At 41.8% G+C, this 20,722-nt stretch overlaps 2 protein-coding genes across 2 annotated transcripts in view; one reads left to right on the top strand and one right to left on the bottom strand.

Moving 5' to 3' along the window:
• Nucleotides 1-16,931, bottom strand: part of PTPN11 (protein tyrosine phosphatase non-receptor type 11) — a 79,757-nt gene extending 62,826 nt beyond the window's left edge. The window contains 1 exon segment of the mRNA XM_019641630.1: nt 16,714-16,931. Within this exon segment, the coding sequence (XP_019497175.1) occupies nt 16,714-16,727 (14 nt within the window). The 5' untranslated portion in view covers nt 16,728-16,931.
• The window catches only part of LOC109382227 (60S ribosomal protein L6-like), an 11,059-nt gene continuing 7,136 nt past the window's right edge, over nt 16,800-20,722 (top strand). Inside the window, exon 1 of the mRNA XM_019641573.1 lies at nt 16,800-16,914. Coding sequence (XP_019497118.1) covers nt 16,800-16,914 — 115 coding nt within the window. The remainder of the gene's footprint in view (nt 16,915-20,722) is intronic.

Genomic DNA, 20,722 nt, shown 5'->3' with positions numbered 1-20,722 from the left:
AAGCAATGCTATTAACAGACGATAACCCATTGAATAAAATAGGAAACCAAGAGTCCGCACAGATATTAATTTTTAAAAATGAATTACTGTTCCTCAAAAAATTAAGTATAGAACTATATGACCCAGAAATTCTACTTCTGGGTAGATACCCAAAAAACTGAAAGCAAGGACTCAGATATTTGCACACACCATGTTCATAGCAGCATTATCCGTAATAGCTAAAAGGTAAAAGCAACCCAAGTGTCCATCGACAGATGAATGAAGAAACAAAATGTGATTATGTGCATCGATGGAATATTATTCAGTCTTAAAAAGGGAGGAAATCCTGTCACATGCTACAACATGGATGAACCTTAAAGACATTATTCTGAGTGAAATACACCAGTCACAAAAGGGCAAATACTATATGATTCTACTTATATGAGGCACCTAGAGGAGTCAAATTCATAGAGACAGATAATGGAATGGTGGTTGCCAGGGGTTGGGGGGAAGGGGGAAAGGAGATATATTGTTTATGGAGACAGAGTGTCAGCTGGGAAGATGGAAATATTCTTGGGACAGATGGTGGTGATGGCTGCACGACAACGTGAAGGTACTTAAGTCACAGAACTGCACACTTAAATATAGCTAAAACAATTGTGTGTTGTGTATATTTAACCACAATAAAACACACACACACACACACACACACACACACACACACACACGGGGAGAAAGAGAAAGCTCCTTCCAAGAGAATCACAAAGAATCACATATAATAATTATGGAAGGAAAAACAGAAAATCACCATTTGGTAACCAGCATATTAGTATGTGGTTCAGGCAAGAATCATCAATGGATACTAAACCTAGTGAGTGAACATTTCAGCGGGGAGACAGGATATTGACAGCAACTCAAAGCACTTCCCCAGAAAATGCTTAGTAATTACTTGTTAATTAACAAGCAAAAACTGCTAATTGAAGTTCACACTGGAGACTCTGACAGATACTATCTTAGCCGACTGGTGGAAGTGCACATCACCAGTTACGGGTGAAACTGACATCATGTGCCTCCTGACATCATGCACCGAGAAGAACACAGTGTTATTTCTGATATTCCTGCCAAAAATGCATTGCCTAATCTAATTATGAGGAACATCAGACAAACCCTAAATGAGTGACATTCAACTAAGTGGCATAAACTCTTCAAAATTTGTGAAAACCGTGCAGTGGGGAGGGGCGCCAAAGAACTATCCAGATTACAGGCCAATGACAAGACACAATTGATACAATGCACGATTCTTTCTGCACTGTATCATAGACCGGAGGGAAGGGAGACAAAGGGAAGAGAGGGTTTTTGTCTGTTGTCATTTGTTTTGTCTTTTGCTATAAAGGACGGTACAGAAACAATTTGAAAGGGGGCTAGGAATTCGATGATGGTGCTATTATAATGTAAATGTCCCTGACTTTGATGAGTGTACTGTGATTATGTGTGTGTGTCCTTGTTTTTAGGAAATACAGAAGTATTTTGGAGTAATGAGGCATCTGTCTGCAACTTAACTCTCAAATAGTTCAGAATAAAATTATATATACTGTGTTGGGGGGAGGAGGCATATGTGATACAATGTTAACTGGTAAATTTGGATGAAAAGTAAACAGTTCTTTGTACTATTCTTGCAACATTTGTGTAAATTTGAAATTATTTCAAAATGAAAAGTTTTAAAAACACACAAATAATGAAATCCACCGTGGGTAGCATCTGCTTCAAAGAATTCCTAACAGGGGCCGGCCAAGTGGCACGTTGGTTAAGAGCTGGCTTGGGACGCCAGAGGGCCCCGGTTCAGATCCCACTTATGAGGGCCAGTGACACTGCCCTCCACAGCTAAGATGTTGAACAACAGCTCAACCTGAAGCTGGGCTGCCGTGAGTCACTGGCAGCGGCGTAGGCTGCAGCCCCTGTTGCAGTGGGTTGCCATGGGCTACCGTGTGTAGCCAGCAGCCAGCGTGAGCGGCCAGCAGCCGCAGTGAGCGGCCGTCCAGAAGCCGGCGACTGATCTGCCTCGCCCGGGAAGAGCGCAATGATGGTGCCAACTTGGGCCAGTGAAGCAACGTCCTCCACAACTAGATTGAAGAACAAAAAAACGACAGCAACTTGTCTGTTCCCCTTCCCCCAATTCCCCAGCACTGTTCCCATCCCCCAATTCCCCAATAAAAAATCTTAAAAAAAAAAAAAATTCCTAACGGGTCTCAGAACTGTTTGTCTCAATTGGCCATTTAAGTGTAATAGTAAAAGACCAGTTAATGATTACAACACATCGTAAAACCTGCAGAAGTAAAGGAGAATATTCTGTGGACCATTCAGTTTATTTTTGTGTGTGGCAGTTTTTAAAATCAGTACTTTTAATGGCAACAACATGACCAAAAATCTGTCACTGAATTGTGAGACTCATTAAAACAAAGTTTCATGAGAAAAAATAAATAAAACTTCCTCTAGTTTCCAGCAAGGTCTCTCTCCCTCATGAATTCCAAGCCACCATTTGTGGTACAAAGAGTAATTTCTAATGTCAAATGATCCTGGGCCTTTATAGGCTAATTCAATGTTCCCAGGAACAGTAAGTCAATACTCAAGGTACAGTCCCAGTACTGACAATCAAGAGACTGCTCAACAAATATTGGCCCAATTACAGTGTTTTACAACAGTAGAGGAGAAAGGCAGCGCAAGGGTGAAGGAAGAGCTGTCATAAATCGCGTGTTGAGGACAGAGAGTCCTACAGCGTTATGATTAGGGCTCTGATCACACAAACCTAAGTGTACCTCTGAGCTCTTACTAGTGCTGGGACCTGGGCAAGTTTCCATCTCAGGTTTTCTCATCTGAACAATGGAAATGATAGCTCTTAGGTTCATTTTAAGAATAAAATGAGAATCCATACGATTGACCATTATTCAGCCATTAAAAGAATGAAGTACTGATAAATGCTACAATTTGGGTGAACCTCGAAAAGATGCTAAATAAGCCAGACACAAGAAGCCATATGTCACATGATCCCATTGATGTGAAATGTCCTGAATAAGCAAGTCCACAGAAACAGAAAATAGATTAGTACTTACTTAAAGGGAGGAGCAGATAGCTAACAGGTATAGGGTTTCTTTTTGAGATGAAGAAAACGTCCTACAACCGTAGTGATCCTTGCAATATGTGAATATACTAAAAACCGCTGACCTACATACGTTAAATGTGTGAACTGTATCATCTGTGAATTACATCTCATTAAAGCTTTTTTAAAAGAATGAACCGGGATAATAAAAGAGAAGGCTTATTAAATTCATTCATTCAACAAACACGAAGCACCTATCCCAGGCAAGGCATCCAGGCACTGAGAACAAAACAGTTAATAGAATAACATCCCTGTCCTCGAGAAGCTTTCTTTATGATGGAGGAGACAGACAATAAAGACTATTATAAAAATAAATAAAATGTCAGATGTGGATAAATGCCACAATGTCAGATACTATTGTCCGATATTATTATTGACAAGCAGTGAGAGGGGAGTAGAGAGAGAGTGAGAAACAACAGATGCTGTTTAGATAGGGTGGCTGGGGAGGGCCTCAGAGATAAACTAACATTTGATCAGGCCTGGAAGAAGGGAGGCAGCAACGTGCAGATATGCAGGAGACGCATAGCAGTTAAGGGGAGGAGCAAGATCAAGACCGGGTAAGGGACGGAACTTGAGGCCAATGAGGTAATGAAAAGCCAATGATGTAGGGCCTCGGCGGTCACTGTAAAAACTTCAGCCTTGATTTTTTCGGAGGGTTTTAGGCAGAGGAGTGACATGATCTGACTTAAATTTTCAAATCATCTTTCAAGCTAGTGTGCAAGGAAAGCACACAGATCGGTTAAGAAAGCTACTGTGGGGCCGGCCGAGTGGCTCAGTTGGTTAAGAGCTCGCTCAAGAGTGCGAGCTCTCAGCAACAGCGGTTCGAGACCCGGCCCGAGCTGAGCTGCTGCTGAGTTGCCAACAGGTGGCAGGATGGCTCAGCTTAAAAAAAAAGAAAGAAAGCTGCTGTGATAACCTAGGCAAGAAATGATGGTGACAAGGGCCAAGATGGCAGAAGTCCAACTAGGAATATTTTAAGGGTAGACAATGGGATTGCCTAATCGGTTACATCTGGGATGGGAAAGAAAGAAAAAAGTAACAATAACGCCTAGGTTTTGGGCCTCGCCAACTAGAAGGTTGGAAGTACCATATATGGAAATATGAAAAGGGTGTGAAGAGAAAAATCAAATGTTGGGTTTTGTATGTGTTAAATTTGAGATGCTTAGTCATACAAGTATCTAGTACATATTAAGCACTAAATGTCAGATATTATTATTGACAATCATAATAATAAATGGACTGTTCTGACAAGAAATCAGAAAAAAAAAAAACAAGAATCCAGATGTATTCTATTGAAATTCCTATTGTTTATATTTACTGAAATTTATTGCATTTTTAATTTTTCTTATAGCATCTTACTAGAGTTTGGGGGAAATCTAAACATCATTCTGATTGTCCCAGAGAAAACTCACAAAGCTGATATCAAAAGGAAAAAAATATATTAATTTGCTTTTTACTCCCTCTGAGAGCTTGTCAGAAGATAGAATTTCACCCAGAGGAAACTCAACCTCCATTTACAGTATACCTATCCTATCACTCCAGCATCTAACACTTTTGCATTCAGTATGATTACTTAAACTATCCTTTTTTTTTTTTTAATCTTGTCCACAGCTTCTTTGATCTATGGTTCCCACTTAGGTCCCCCCAGCCCTAGGGAATCAACAACCAGGTAACAGAAAGCTCCCAGTTATTTTGTAACTTTTCAAAAATTACAATGGGAATCTTACATTAACCCCCAATTTGTCTACCTATATAAGCTAATAAAAATGTTAAATCCTTTTTGCTTTTGGCTGCAAAACAATTGTTACTTTGTGTGGTAGTCTGAAGCTGAGTGGCATATACATCTTCCTCTACCAAGAAAAAAAAAATGGGAAAACTATTACATAATACGGGTTTGGAAACAATTTTTTTTCAGAATATTAGGTTTATGATTTAGAGAGAGAGAGAGAGAGAGAGAGAGAGAGAGAGAGACCGACCAACCCCCGGGGTGACAAGGCTGAGAATTTTATGTGGCATGTGGTGGCAAAGCCTTATGGGTAAGACCACGGACTCTGGAGCCAGATTGCTTTGGTTCGAATCCCAGCTCCGATGTGACTCTACATATTACCTGGGAAAATTTACCTGGAACAATCATCCTGACACAATCTAATGAAACTATTAGGCTTCAAGAGAAGGGGAAAAAATCCTCAAGGCATCCAGGAAAAACAATTAAATAACTTGACTACAGGAAACAAATTAGGCTAGCATCAGACTTTTCAAAGCCAACATACACAGCAAGTTGACAAATGGACCAGCGTTTTTTAAAAGCTTAATGAAAGAAAGTATAAACCAAGAATTTTATATCCAGCCAAGTTATCCTTCAACTATCAAAGACATTAAAAGGTTTCAACATACAAGAGCTAAAAGAGGTTGTACTTGTCAGCCTTTCCTGACCTATCTATTAGAGGGTAAGCTTCATCTAACCAAATGGTAACTAAGCCACATCCACAAAATAATTGACGTTGAGCATTTAAGAATCTATAAATGTACATGTAAGACTAAAACAACGATGAGAATGAGGATAGAAAACTAATGTACATGGTTATATATTGTAAGTAGAAATAATGCGACTAGAAAATGGGAAAGGGGAAAGAAAAGAGAGAAAAACTCGTACAGGCAATAGGCGATAGATGGGTGTTAAAGGATAATGGAAAAACCTGATAAGTCACATAATAAAAACTGGGTAAGACAGAAGACTAAGGACATTCAAAAAGCGTAAGTACAAAGGTGACCAACAGAACAAAAATACAAGCCTTCCGACATACCCCCTACAAAACTGTTTTCAACAGGAGTAAAGAATGAACATCTTGGGGTTGACTGAGTGGCTCAGTTGGTTAAGAGCGTGAGCAATGGGCAACAGGGTCACCAGTTCAATTCCCACATGGGCCAGTGAGCTGTGCCCTCCACAACTAGATTGAAGACAAGGACTTGAACTGAGCTGCTGCTGAGCTGCTGGTGGACGACCAGATGGCTCAGTTGGTGAGAGTGTGTGCTTTTAACAACAAGGTTGGGTGGCCGGATGGCTCAGTTGGTTAGAGCACGTGCTCTTAACAAGGTTGTTGGTTCGATTCTCACATGCGATGGTGTGCTGCACCCCCCACAACTAGAATGAAAACGCTGACTGGACTTGGAGCTGAGCTGCGCCCTCCACAACCAGACTGAAGGACAATGACTTAACTTGGAGCTGATGGCTCCTGGAAAAAAACACATTGTCACCCAATTAAAAAAAAAAAATCGGCTCTAAAAGAATTTCTTAGGTTTGTCCGCTGCCACTGTGATAGCAGCAGCCTCAAGTGTAATATTTACTGCTTCCATCAAGATCTTTTTATTTAGTTATCCTGATTTTCATTCCCATTTCATCTTTCCTTATCTCAGCCAGCTACTTTGGGCTCCTCTAATTTTTTATGGCGTCAACATCCTTTCAGATCTTGTGAACAAAAACATAAACTTTCTAAAATCCTTTTAATTCATTTATTATAATAGCACAGATAGGTACGAAATTCAAAGAGAACGCCCAAGTGTCTCTTAGACTCCCAGTTGCACTCTTCAGAAGTAACTGTAGTTAGCAGTTTCTTAATCTTTTAAGAAATGTCTCATGCATACACATATACTTACTTATCTAGGTGCGCATGTGTGCAAGCACACTACTGCCTCCATGCCTGCCTGTGTAAAATACATACCCACATGGAATATTCTGATTTTTTTCACTCACTAGGACCTGAAGATCTTTCAACATCAGTGTATTCTTTTTAATAGTTATACAATATTCTAATCAAAATTTATTCCCTATTCTAAAACATTGATACTATTTCTAGGTTTTGGTTATTACAAATAACACAGCAGGATACATCCTTTACAATCATCTTTACACACTTTTATAAGTATATCTATAAGTTAAATTTTTAGAAATAAAACTGCTTTGTCAAGTTTGTTTTTTTTCTTTTACTTTGACAAATTTGCCAAACTGCACTCAAAGGAAGGGACCAGTTTCAACTTCCACAAACAGAGTGTGAAAGTCCCTGTTTTCTCTCATTTTTGCCAATGGTACATATATTAACAAGCTTTTTCATCTTTGTCTGATTCACGGAAAGTTGTACCATTCTAGTTTGCATTTCTATGTGAAACTAAGCACTTTTTCGTGTTTTCAGACCACTCTTTTTTTTCCTTTTCTGTGAGTTGCCAGTTTGTCATTGCTAATTTTTTTAGATGTTTTTTTTTTATACTGACTTAAAGGAGCTCTTAATAGAACCAGAAAATAATCCTTTATTATATGCATGACAAATATTTGTCTTAGCCTTTTTCCCTTTTTACTCTGTTTGCAGTGTTTTTTTCCCCCCCGAAAGAAATTCATCTGGGCATGGTTAAATGTATCAGATTTTTCCTTTATGGCTTCTGGGTTTCTTGCCATGCTTAGAAAAACTGAACTCACAGTACTGTTGTGAGACGGAAATAAATTAATACACATAAAATGCTTAGCACAGACCAGCCCACAGAGTTTCACCTTTTGAACTAGAAATTTAGTTTTCAGTCAGAATACAATGCAATAAAGTCACTGATGTTAACAAGACCCTGCAAGGCGTGGCCCCTACTTGAAGCTCGTGTTCTAGTGACCGCTCTGTTTTCCTCAAACATGCCACATGTGGCTTTTCCACTTGCTTTTCTCCACATCAGATCCCCCATCCTCCCTCCTCAATGAACCACACGCTCCCTGTGGGTGATACCGACACGGGTTCTAATCACACATTTCTACAATTGCCAGGTTACAGGCTTGATTGGCAGAGAAGATACCTATTTCTTCCCTAACGTGTACCTCCAGCCCCTAGCAACGGGCTAACACGTTATTCCTTAGTAAATATCTGTGGCTGAAAGGGAAGGAAGAGGGCAGCCTGGGGTGAGCTCAGGCTCTGTTCACAGATACACAGGTCCCCACCTAACCTAGGGGGTGTGACAGGAGGCTGTCAGAGATGACTCCCCCATGGTCAGGAAGAGGCACAGATGTCAGCGGGCAAAGGCTCTCGGTTAAAATATCAAAATCAGGTGTTTCCAAATGCATGAGGAAGGAGCCTTTGGGACAAGTTTTTGGCTTATGCACAGGTGCCCTAGACATTCACTTTGGAAATTCTTATTCAAACTACCGCCATAGCATGCAGATAAGGGGACATCTCCTCCTCAGCACCACCCACTGGGTAAGAATGGACTGAGTACTAGAAGTGATAACTGCTGAAGGTGAGGCCAGCCAATCACCACCGATGCCCATCAGGTAGACTGGGAATAGGAGATAAGGCAGGTGGTGGTCTCTTTACCCCTCTATTAAATAAACTCTATTATTTCACTTACAACTTATAATTATACCTATCATATTATTAAGAGTGAACAGAGGTGAGTGATGTTTACAGGGAAAGCTCAGTAACCAGCACTTAGCACAAGGGCTGGACAGGATAAGAAAGGGCTTAATAAACAAACATTAATTATCACTATCGTTATCATTATTACTATTGGTGGAAGATATGCAGGAAAGATATTCTCCTGCAAAATTATGTTAGTTTCACACAGGCCAATTTGACAGAGGTTGTCATTTGTGTTACACGGCCTTTTCATGAAGTTAACTTCATGGCTCAGGGGCTGCCCCTACATTATTTCAAAGAGCGCATAATTCGAAATTAAAAGTTTTATTCCATAACTCACATACTTGAACTTTGAGATATTGTAAACTCTCCTTCCTTAGCTATTTTCTTCAAAAAGCATTTGTAATTACCAAAAACTCTTTCCCAATTATATGTTTAATCCTTGTGTCCAATCACTTACAATTTTGTGATCTGCAGTATGCAGGAGCAGTTAGAGCAGTTAGAGCTCATTCAACCCCTGAGATCTTAGTGAGGGTGAAGAACAGTGGAATTAATAGAATTGACATTACATTATAGGGCTGGCCTCTAGGATTAGAAACACTTGTAATATTGGGTACTGAGGCCACGTACCTCTAAGCCCCACCCCCCTCTCCCACCTAGTAGGAATGCAAACAGTGGGGGTTACTTTATATATAAAAAAAAAGTTATGTAAATGCACCTATATTATCTAAAAGGAGGGGGAAAGGCAAATTAGCATAATTCCATCTGAATTTATCAATAAGGTGATGAATATAGTGGGTCCAGACAGGAGGAGAAGAAACAGTCCTCCCCATGTATACAGTAGGCACTTGATGAATGGCTGTTGAATGAATGAATTGAAGGGAGCTGAAGAAAAACCAGGCAGGATTAAACACGCAAAGGAGGGACGTGGAGCAAAAGTCACAGGGAGAATGGAAGGGGAGCAAAAGTATCCTCCTCATGCTCATTCTTAATGTCTGCAAATCTGCCAGCTCCTGACAAGCTCTTGTCACCTGTCATCCTCTGGGCATTGTCTATTATTTATTAAGGATGTCAGGTCATAACATGGCCCAGGTGGGTACCACCCATTTCATAGAAAAAGTTGACCACACACACACACACACACACACACACACACACACCATCACCACCACCACCACCATCATCACCACCACCACCACCATCATCATCACCACAAACAACAGCAACAAACAAAACTTGTGAAGAAGAGCCTCAAATCAATGTCAAAAACAAAATAAATGTCTCAAACACATCAGCCCTGTGCTGAGGGGGCTGGAAGACGCGAAAGACAGAATCCCTGCCTGCGAGCCAAACTACTGGGTTGTCGGAAAAGTCATGACGTATTTTTTCTGTTTTTCATTGTAAAAATGCGTCATGACTTTTCTGACAGCCCAATATATGCCGGGAAATCACACCAAAAATCAAATTCTCTCATCAGTGAACGCAGATTCTGCAAAGGCTTAGCTCTCTGAGGCTAGGAACTTATACTTATGTCAAGTGAGTCTTTAAAAAAAGTGCTGATGAACCAAAAAGAAAATACACTGATGCTGAATATTTTGTTTTATCTGTGCATCCCTTTCCTTTCCCCCAGTGATGTGGTTCCCCACAATCAAGCCGGCCAATAATTTTAGGAACTTACTCTCAAGGCTGCTATGCTAAAAAGGGAGTTTAAACTGGGGATCCGAAGTCTAATTTCAGTTTCTTGCCTAAATATAAAGTGATACTGGGTAGATCCCTCTGCGCCAGAAAAATCATTATCTTTGTCCTTGGGGAGAAAGTTTATAGTTTGGTACTTTCTGCAGATTACAAGAATTTTCCTCTTTTCTAATTAAATTTTAATATTCTATAAGAAAAGGATAAGTCATGGAGACAGGGCAGTCAATAGGGACAAGCGTTCTAAGTAACTTTTTAATGGTATCTTTATAAATCACTCCATTCTCATGGAGTTTCATGGATCAGCATCTCTGCCCTGATGACAAGGCAATAAAGGGAAACTGCCTCCAAAAGTCTTTCCACGAATGGCTCCTACCCTAGTTCAAAGCCTTCTCTTGCTTGTTTGCTCTCCCTGAGTCCACTCCTCCCTCCAACTATCCTTCCTTCACAGCGGCCAGAGGGATATTTTTAAACAGATCAGCTCATGCCACTGCCCTGATCACATCCTTCTAGGGTTTGGCACTGCTCTTAAAATACAACCCCAACTCCTCTCCGTGGCCCACATGGCTCTGAGGACCTTCAAAATCCCTGCATGCAATAGTCCCCACTAACACTCCCAGTCTCACAGCTCCTCCTCGTCCTCCCTTCTGTCCTTCAAGCAGTCCAGAAACTTCCCCCACATCAGCACTTTCACACTTGCTGCTTCCTAAAACCTGGACCACCCAATGCCTCGCACACTGCCTGACACCTAGTAATCCCACGATAAATGGTTCTTGAATGGATCCATGTTTCATTACAAGTGGGTCAATGGGATAATGAAGACTTGGCTCTATAGTCCATTATCTTTTAAATAAACACATTGTATGTGTGTATAGACAGATATATACAGTGTGTATGTATATGTGCATCAGATACAAGCATATATATATATATATTCTAAACAGTATATTCTATAGTGACGGATTTCAACTTCAGTTTGGTACTATCTTCATCAAACTCATGAGGCTGGTGTACAAGTCTGCCTCCCTCTCTAAATTCAATGCTCTTTGCAAACATGAATTGTATCTTCCATATTTCAGTGTTGCCAAGGACCATGGAACGTACAAGTCTGTTAAATGCACACAAGCTTCCAACACTCAGTCATGAACTGGGCAGCATTTTGGGAGTGTCTGAATCCATTTCAGGAGTCTCAAGCCCTTGGTGGCAGTCTACAACTCCCACAGAACCTGCCAAACATCAGTCTTTGCCTTTGTGTATTACAAGTCATTGAGTCGGAGCCGACTCCTGGCGACCCTGTGAATGCGTGATACCCACGACATCCTGTCCTCAGCAGCCCTGCTCGGCTCCTGTAGACTCATGCCTCTGGCTTCTTTTATGGAGTCCATCCGTCTCACATTTGGTCTTCCTCCTTCCCTGCTGCCTTCTATGTTTCCCGGCAGTATTGTCTTTTCCAAAAAGCCCTGCTTTCTCATGATGTACCGGAAGTAGGATGACTTCAGTTTTGTCGTTTTTGCCTCCAGGGACGTTCCAGGCTGAATTTGCTCTGGGACCCACTTGTCCGTCTTCCCAGAGTATCCCTAGAGTTCTCCTCCAACACCATCTTGCAAGTAAATCCATTTTTTTCCCCCTATCAGCCTTTCCTTTCCTTATTTGCCTTTCCTTTCCTTAAAAAGGTCAGCATTGAATAGCAAGCGCTGTTTGTGCTCCCCAAAGGGAAAGAGAAATAAGCACAGTGTCCTCTATTGTTCTGTAGAGTAACAAATACAAACATGAGTTGGCTCTGCTTTTCCAGGATCTTGATGCGACTCACTAACAGTCTCCACATTGACCATGTGTGAGAAGGGTAAGTAACCTTAGCCGTGGCCCCTGCACTTGGGCAGCTCTGGCCAAACACCCGAGCTTACACTGGGCCATGACATTAATAAAGACATCCCAGTTTCAACTGGAAAGACCAAGAACTGTAATTTTTCAGCAAGGCAAGTTTATTCACTCCCACAGGAGATAAAAAAGCATGGGCCACCAGGCAGAGCCTGGGACAAAATGTACTCGACCTGCAAGAGATAAACCAAAAGCCAAGCGTCTCAGAACACGCTAAATTGCCGGCTCCTCTCAGCTCAAGTCATTGTACAGTATCTTTCGCAGGAACAAAAGCAAATATAAAGGATGTGCCATATTCTGAAGGAAGACGGAAAATACAGCCAGTCTTGCCAGCTGAACAAGGCAGAGGAAGGCAGACAAGGAATCTCAAAATCTAAATTCAGGACTACCACCGCTAAAGTACCTGGGAAAATGTCATTTAATTACTCCATGCCTTCCTTCCCCTACCTATGATGTTGAGAGGTATGAGTACACTGAACACACTGCCAGTTTAATTACTGAATGTATACAAAAGCTAAATCCTAACACATGAATCAAAAATAATTACTTTGATAATTAAGCAAAACAAAACTCAGAATAATACTTGTCATTCAGGAGTCAGCTCATATGATCACCTCTTCAGAGACGCCTTTCCTAAATCCCTCATCAAAACTAACCACATTCTCCACATTCGTTTTTTTTTCCTTCCCAGCAGTTATTACTTATTACCTAAAATTGTCTTATCTATTCACATGTTTGTCTACTCTCTCGGCCCCAAGAACAGCAATCTTTGCCTATCTTACTGTTTTATTCTGCCTGGTTCAATAACTACTTGTTGAATGAATTAATACTAGGGTTAAAAATAATTTGAGGGGCAGCCAGTTAGCTCAGGTAGTTAGAGCGCAGGCTCATAACACCAAGGTTGCTGGTTCGATTCCCACATGGGCCACTGAGTTGCGCCCTCCACAACTAGATTGAAACAACTACTTGACTTGGAGTTGATGGGTCCTGGAAAAACACACTGTTCCCCAATAAAAAAATAAAATAATAATTTTAAATAGAAGAACAAAGGTGGAAGCTAACACTATCTGACTTCAAGGCTTGTTATAAAGTTAGAATAATTAAGACCATGTAATATTGGCGAAAGGATAGACAAACGGACAAATCAATGGAACAGAATAGAGTCCAGAAATGAACCACATCTAAATGGACAACTGATTTTCAACAAAGGTGCAAATTCAATAAACACGGACAGTCTTTTCAACAAATCTTGCGGAAACAACTGAACATCCCTATGCCAAAAACAGAATACATATCCACACTTCATACCATACACAAAAATTAACTCAAAGTGGATTAGAAACTTGGAGAAAACATTGGAGACGTTGGGTTAAGCAAAGATTTTTAGAAATGACACCAAAAGCATTATCCATTTAAAAAAAATTGATAAGCTGGACTTCACCCAATTAAAAACCTCTGTTCTTCAAAAGACACTGTTAAAAGAAAATGAAAAGACAGAAAAATTCAGATTAAAACTTTGAGCTTTTAGTTAAAAAAAAAAAGGAAAAGACAAGCCACAGACTAAAAGAAAATATTTGCAATTCTGATAAAGGACCAGTATCCAGAATTAAGAACTCTCAAATTTCAATAATAAAACAAACAACTAAATAAAAAAGAGGGAAAATATTTTATCAAATAGACATGTCACCAAAGAAGATATACAGACAGTAAATAAGCACATGAAAAGATGGGCTACATGATTAGTCCCCAGAGAAAATACATATTAAAACTAAAAGGAGAGGGCGGCCGGATGTCTCAGTGGTTAGAGCATGCACTCTTAGCAACAAGGTTTCCGGTTCGACCCACATGGGATGGTGGGCTATGCCCACCCGCAACTAAGATTGAACACGGGACAGTGAGCTGAGTGGCCGCAAGCTGCTAAGGAGCAGCCGGATGGCAACTGGACTTGGAGCTAAGCTAGCTGTGCCCTCCACAACTAGGACTGAAGAACAACTACTTGGCTGTTCCCCTTCCCCAATTCCCCAACACTGTTCCCCTTCCCCAATTCCCCAATAAAATCTTTAAAAAAACACACACAACTACAATGAGATACCATGACACACCCACTAAAATGGCTAAATTGTCAAAACTGACCATACCACCTGCTGATGAGTATGTGGAAGAACTGTTAACTCTCATACACTGCTGGTGGGAATGTAAACAGTATAACTGCTCTGAAAAAGTGTGGCAATTCCTGAAACAATTAAAGACACCTCTACTGTCTGATCCAGCCATACCATTGATAAGTGTTTACTGAAGAGAAATGAAAGTGTATGTCCATACAAACACTTGTACCTGAACATTCAGAGCAGCTTTGTGATAGCCAAACTCTGGAAACAATGCAAATGTCGATCAACAGGGGGATGGATCAACAATTAGCAGTAATGGAGTATTACTAAGCAATAAAAAGTAATGAACTATTTGACACATACTACACCATGGATGAATCTCAACATAATTATGCTGAGCATAAGAAGCCAGCCTTAAAATTCCATTTACATAAAATTCTAGGAAATGCAAACTAATATATAGGGACACAAAGCAGAGCAGTAGTTGCCTGACAAATAAGGGATTATAAAGGACATGAGGAACCATCTGAAGCAGTGATGGATATGTTTCTTATCTTGATTGTGGTGACGGTTTCACGAGTGTATACATATGTCAAAACTTATCAAACTGTACACTTAAATATATGTAATGTATTGCATGTCATTTATACCTCAATTAAGCAGGTTAAAAATAATGAAGCAGATCTACAATCTGAAAAATAGTAATTCCCAATGATGTGTGTTATGTTCATAATTTGACTTTTTTGGTGGCACACATTTCTTTTTTATAACAGGTGAGCGAGGGAGGGCTGGAGAGGAGGGGTTACTCCATTTCAAACGGTCATGTTTACCACTTGCTGGTTGGCTATCCCCACACTTCCCTGCTTCTAGGCTAACACGCTGGACAATGTAGGGTCTATTACCACCCTGCCCCTTACCCACCCCCAGCCCCGTCTTTTGTCTCCAAAAGCAGCAGATCCTTACTTGTCTGGAAGAGCAGACACAAGGAACAAAAGGCTCAATGACTATTTGACAGATTAGAGAATAGACAACTGTTTTATTTAAAAGCTCCCTAAAGAATTACATTTGAGGCTATACACTGTTCTGTTGAATTGCAATTATGTATTACCCAGATCTGTGAGCACTTGCCAACAGACCTGTCCCAGTCACTCACTTCCTAAGTGTCCCGTTTTCTTGTTTCTCACTCTTTTCCTTCCAGATCTATCAATGAAGATTGTGCAGGTGGATTTTGAGACGACATTCTAATATTTTGAAAAGTCTCATATTCAAACAACCCCAACAGCTTAAACGGTTTTTCAAATGTCTAAGACGGTGACCATAACAGGGCAACCAAAGAAAAGGATGAACAATGAGTCTTACATGTGAATGGTGTATACAGAGTGACTACACATAAAGCAGATCACACCATCTGAAAACAATAGGTCACCCTACTGTTTAACAACAAAATTAAGGCTTAAAAATGATTAGCAATAGTTATAAAGTAATAGCAACATGGTGATTAACATTGGGGATTCTGGCTCTACCATTTATTGGTTGAGTGACCTTAGGCAAGTTGCCTAACTTCTGAAACTCAGTTTACTCATCTTTAGAAAGGGAATAATAGTACCCACCTCGTAGGGTTATAGTGAAGATTAAATGTTCGGCTTACAGTAACAGCTTAATAAACGTTAGCTATTAGTATTATTACCCTGACCTTTCAAAGGATCTCATTAATTCACTAATCCTCCTTCTGACTCTTAGGTACAAATCCTGTCATTTACTAGCTTGTTACTTCTGAGCCTCGGTTTCCACACCCGTAAAAAAGAGGGTGATTAATGTTACCTGACGTTTAAGGCTGTGGTCAAGGATTAAATGACTAGAAGAGATACAACTCCCTTCCCTCCCATCTCTCAAAGCGAATATTGCAGAGGAAGGAAATACTTCTAATAGCTGCAGATACAGTCAGTTTTTCCATTTCTGGCACGTGAGGGGCGGGGTGGGGGGGGGGAAGGAGATGCAAAGACGCACGGAAAGGGGTCGGGGATCCCGAGTGAAGCCCCCAAAGGCGCGCGACGGGCAGAGTGCCCTCGAGCAGCTCCACCGTCGGGGGCCCGGCCGCGCCTCTTCCCTCCCGCGTCCCGGGCCCAGGAGCCTCCCCAAGCGAGCGGGGTTTATTTCGGAATCACCATGAGGCAATTCTCATGAGGCAATGGGTCAGGAATGCGGCGCCGAGCCGGGCCGCTGGCGGCCGCGGTTCCCGAGGCGGCTCTACCTGCCCCCGTCCCGACGGGCATCCCCTAGGCTGCGGGAGCCGGAACTCCGGGAGGCAGGAAATGAATGGAGACCCAAGGGGTGGGAGCGAGGTGGGACCGGACCCCGGCCCCGGGAGGGCGAGGAGTTTAGCGGGGGGGACCCCGCCTGTCCCCTGACCCCGGGCGGGCGATCGCAGTCCGCCCGGGGCGCCCCCTCCCGGGCGAGGCTGACCGAACGCGGCGGGGGCCGGGCCGAGGCCCGCGCCGGGCCCCTCGGGGCTCCTCACCTCCGCGATGTCATGTTCCTCCCGCCCTCCGGCTCCGCGACGGACCCGCTCCTTGCTCAGGCTCCGCTGGGCCTGGTCACATCGGGATGGCCCGAGGGAGGCCCGCTCGGGACCGGACGCGGGGCAGAGCCAGCCGGCCGCGCGCAGACCCCCCTCCAGGCCTGGGGATCCCGGAGACTGTGCAGCCGCCCCCCAAGCCCGGTTCGCTCCTCCTTCTCCCCCGCCCTTCCCCGCCGGCGCCATAGTGACGTCACCCCGCGCGACGCCCCCTGCCACTTCCTGCTTCCAGGCGGCGGGAGACCCGGCGGCGGCTGGTAGTGGTGGTTCGGTCGGTGGTGGCTCGCTGGAGCCGCCGCCTCGCAGTTCCCAAAGCGCCCTCACGTCCTCCTGAGACCTCGGCTGCAGGGCGTGAGCTGCGCGCCCCGTGTTGTACGCGCTCCCACAAACCGATAGTTTCGGTTCCCACGGTGTCAATTTTCAGTCCTGCGCTGACTGCCAAATCGCATTTCATTCATTTCATTCCTCAAATCGCCGCTCCACTTAACGAAGCTGTATAACCTTGGGAGGCTTGCTTGCTTTCTCTGAGCCTCAGTTTCCTCCATTCCTTCGTTTCTGTAAAATAAAGATGGTCATTTGTATTTTCTTCATGGGACTAGTTGTGAGGGTTAAATATGTAAAATGCTTGGAACTAGGCCTGGCCTATTTAGTGTTTTGTCATTGTTAGCTGCATTATCAGTGTAATTAAACATCTGTTGAGTTTTCTATCTGCGAGGCACTGTTTTAGACTATGGAGATACAACAGGGAAGTAAAAAGACAAAAATTCCTATGTTCTGGGAGGAACTACAGTAATCCAGATAAGTAAAATACACATGATAATACTCCCATCCTTCCTTCATGTCTTTTCCAGATGGCCTTTTATAGTATAATTTGAACCAGAGTAGTTAAGGAAGGCTTCACTGAGGATTTGAGTAAGTTTCAGATGCAGGAGCAGTCAGTGGAAATAAGTCGGGAATAGCATTTCAAGCACAGGGGAAAGACAAGTGCAAAGGACCTGAGGCAGGAGGCCACCTCCTGTATTTGAAGAACAATAAAGAAGCCTCCGGCTGGAGGGGGAGTTGGTGGTGAAAGGAGAGTAGTAGTAGGAGATGAGAAAGAGAAATGGTAGAGAGTCCTATAGGTTATTTACATAAACAGTGAAATGGAGAGCCATGGAAAGATTTTCAGCAGAGGAATATAATGTGTTTTTAAAGTGTTACTTTGGGTAGTCTGTGAGGAATTGGATCAAGAGAGCAAGGCCAGTAACAGAGAGACCAGAATACTAAAATACTGTGGTATTCCAGGCTGTAGATGATGGTAGTTCAGACCACAACAAGAAGGTAGAGTTTTTACCTGATGACATGACTCATTAAAAGCCACAGATCTAGTGAGTGATTTCAACCCATATTAGGTAGCTCCAAAATCCAAAATCCTCCCCATGATCCCCATCTCACTCCTATACAAAGATCTCTCACACTGGGTGTTCACTGCTTCAGCATTAATATGCACCTTACACAAATTGTCTTTAATATATGCAAATTTAATGTAGGTAATAGTATTCAGCAAGAAGTTGCCCAACCTGTTTCTTCCCATATTCTCCCTAAATCCTGGCCACCTAGAGGACTCAAACAACATCCTAATTGATCTTAGGCCTGCAGGCTTTCCCTGTTCTATCCATTCTCCACATAATAGTGACAGTAATCTAAAATGCAAATCTAGTCCCTCCCTATATGGAATAATACTTCAAAGTCTTCTCATTGCTTTTTTTTCTAATATATAATATTATTTTTTAAGTACACACTCATTGTTTTTTTAAAAAATAAGCACTTGATAAATGCTGTTTATCATGTGTATCTTCCAAAGTAAACTAAGCTCTTTGAGCACAGAAACTGTTGCTTCCCCAGTCTTTCCTATATTCTGCACACTCTGCAGCAAGAAGGATCTTTGTAGAATACAAATCTAATCATGTCATTCTCTGTTTCTATAAGGGAGGTTCGAAGCATTTAGCACTAAATTAAAACCCTCCCATTAGATCTAAAATCCTTTCTAGATAGGGACTATACCCGTTCAGTTTCATTTACCACCACCCCCTCCTTTACGTAATCTGGCAGTTTTCAAAGGCCTCTTGCTATTTCTTGCATCTCTGTCTTCCAAAAGTTAGTTTCTTCTGTCTGGAATACCCTTCAAACCCTCTCCTGTAAAACCAGTGTCAAACACGATTCAGCTCCAACTCAATCAGCTCCTTCACAAAACACTTTCTGCCCACACCCCTTGACCACATCCTGAGAATAAAATAGAGACCCCCCCCCATACCTTGCAGATGCCTGTTCATGCTCCATCGGCCCCCAACACAGTTCAAAGTCATTGTTGAGTCTTTTGTCTCTTTCCTTAGATTATGAGCTCCTCTTAAAGCAAAGTCATTGTTTTCATCTTCATATGTCCAGAGCTTAGCACCGTAGTGCCTGGCATATGACAAGCTAAAGAAATTCATTTAGAGATCTTTTATTTTAATTTCTCAACTATAAAAGCAATACAAGCGTAACAATCCAAATAAAAACAGTAATTTCCCCCGCTCCTTACTGTCTATATTCTCCCTGTCACAACCACATAAGGGTTAATAGTTTGGTTTGTATCCTTCCATACTTTTTTCTATACCTACACACACACACACACACACACACACACACACACACAGACAAACACATTCCACACACACACTGAGACACACACTCATCCCCCACACACACTCACTCACATACATAATATATGTAGGGATTTTTTTCTATTTTTTAAATGAATTCATAATATGTATATATATTTATAGGTTCATAATATGTATATATTTATATATACACACATTTGTGTATATGTGTGTATATGTATGCATGTATGTATAGATACATATATATATAGAAATAGATATAAATGTATATCTTCATGATTTAATGTTTTCTCCTAATATATAATGGACATCCTGCTAGATCAACACTGATTGTCCAATACAAACATAATGTGAGCGGACTGGCCAAGTGGCTCAGTTGGTTAAGAGCACGAGCTCTGAGCATAGGGTCGCCAGTTCAATTCCCACATGGGCCAGTGAGCTGTGCCCAAGCTGAGCTGCCAACAGGTGGCAGGATGGCTCAGCTGGTGAGAGCACATGCTCCTAATAACAAGGTTGCTGGTTCGACTCCCACATGGGATGGTGGGCTATGCCCACCCGCAACTAAGATAGAACACAGCATCTTGAGCTGAGCAGCTGCTAGCTGCCAATGGGTGGCCGGATGGCGACTGGACTTGGAGCTGAGCTTGCTGCGCCCTCCACAACTAAGATTGAAGGACAATAACCTGGCTGTTTCCCTTCCCCAATTCCCCAACACTGTTCCTCTTCCCCAATTCCCCAATAAAATCTTTAAAAAAAAAAAAAGTAAAAAGAAACCGTTGAAATGAATTTTAATAATATGTTTATTTAACCCAATATATCAAAATATTATCATTCAACATATAGCCAGTAAATATAAACAATTATTAATGAGAGATTTTATATTCTTTTTTTTCTTAATGCTTTTAAAGTCCAGTGTGTGTGTTACACTCACAACACATCTCAGTGTGAACTTGCTACATTTCCAGTGCTCAATAGCTACACGTGGCTAATGGCTACCAGGCTAGACAGCACCCTTAGATGAAAGTCATTCTTTTTTATAGCTGCATACTATTCCATAGTATGGATGTACATTGTTTAGTCAGTTCCTGTGTTGATGGACATGCATATTATTTCAAGGGCTTTGTTTTGTATTGTTTTGCACTAAAATAATGCTGCCATGAACTTTTTTTTTTTTAAGATTTTTTTATTGGGGAATTGGGGGGATGGGAACAGTGCTGGGGAATTGGGGGAAGGGAAACAGACAAGTTGCTGTCATTTTGTTCTTCAGCCTAGTTGTGGAGGACGTTGCTTCACTGGCCCAAGTTGGCACC

The sequence above is a fragment of the Hipposideros armiger genome, unplaced genomic scaffold, assembly GCF_001890085.2.
Source record: "Hipposideros armiger isolate ML-2016 unplaced genomic scaffold, ASM189008v1 scaffold_62, whole genome shotgun sequence".
Classification (NCBI taxonomy): Eukaryota; Metazoa; Chordata; class Mammalia; order Chiroptera; family Hipposideridae; genus Hipposideros; species Hipposideros armiger.
The sequence above is the reverse complement of the archived record's forward strand: the minus strand, read 5'-3'. Positions and strand labels throughout refer to the sequence as shown.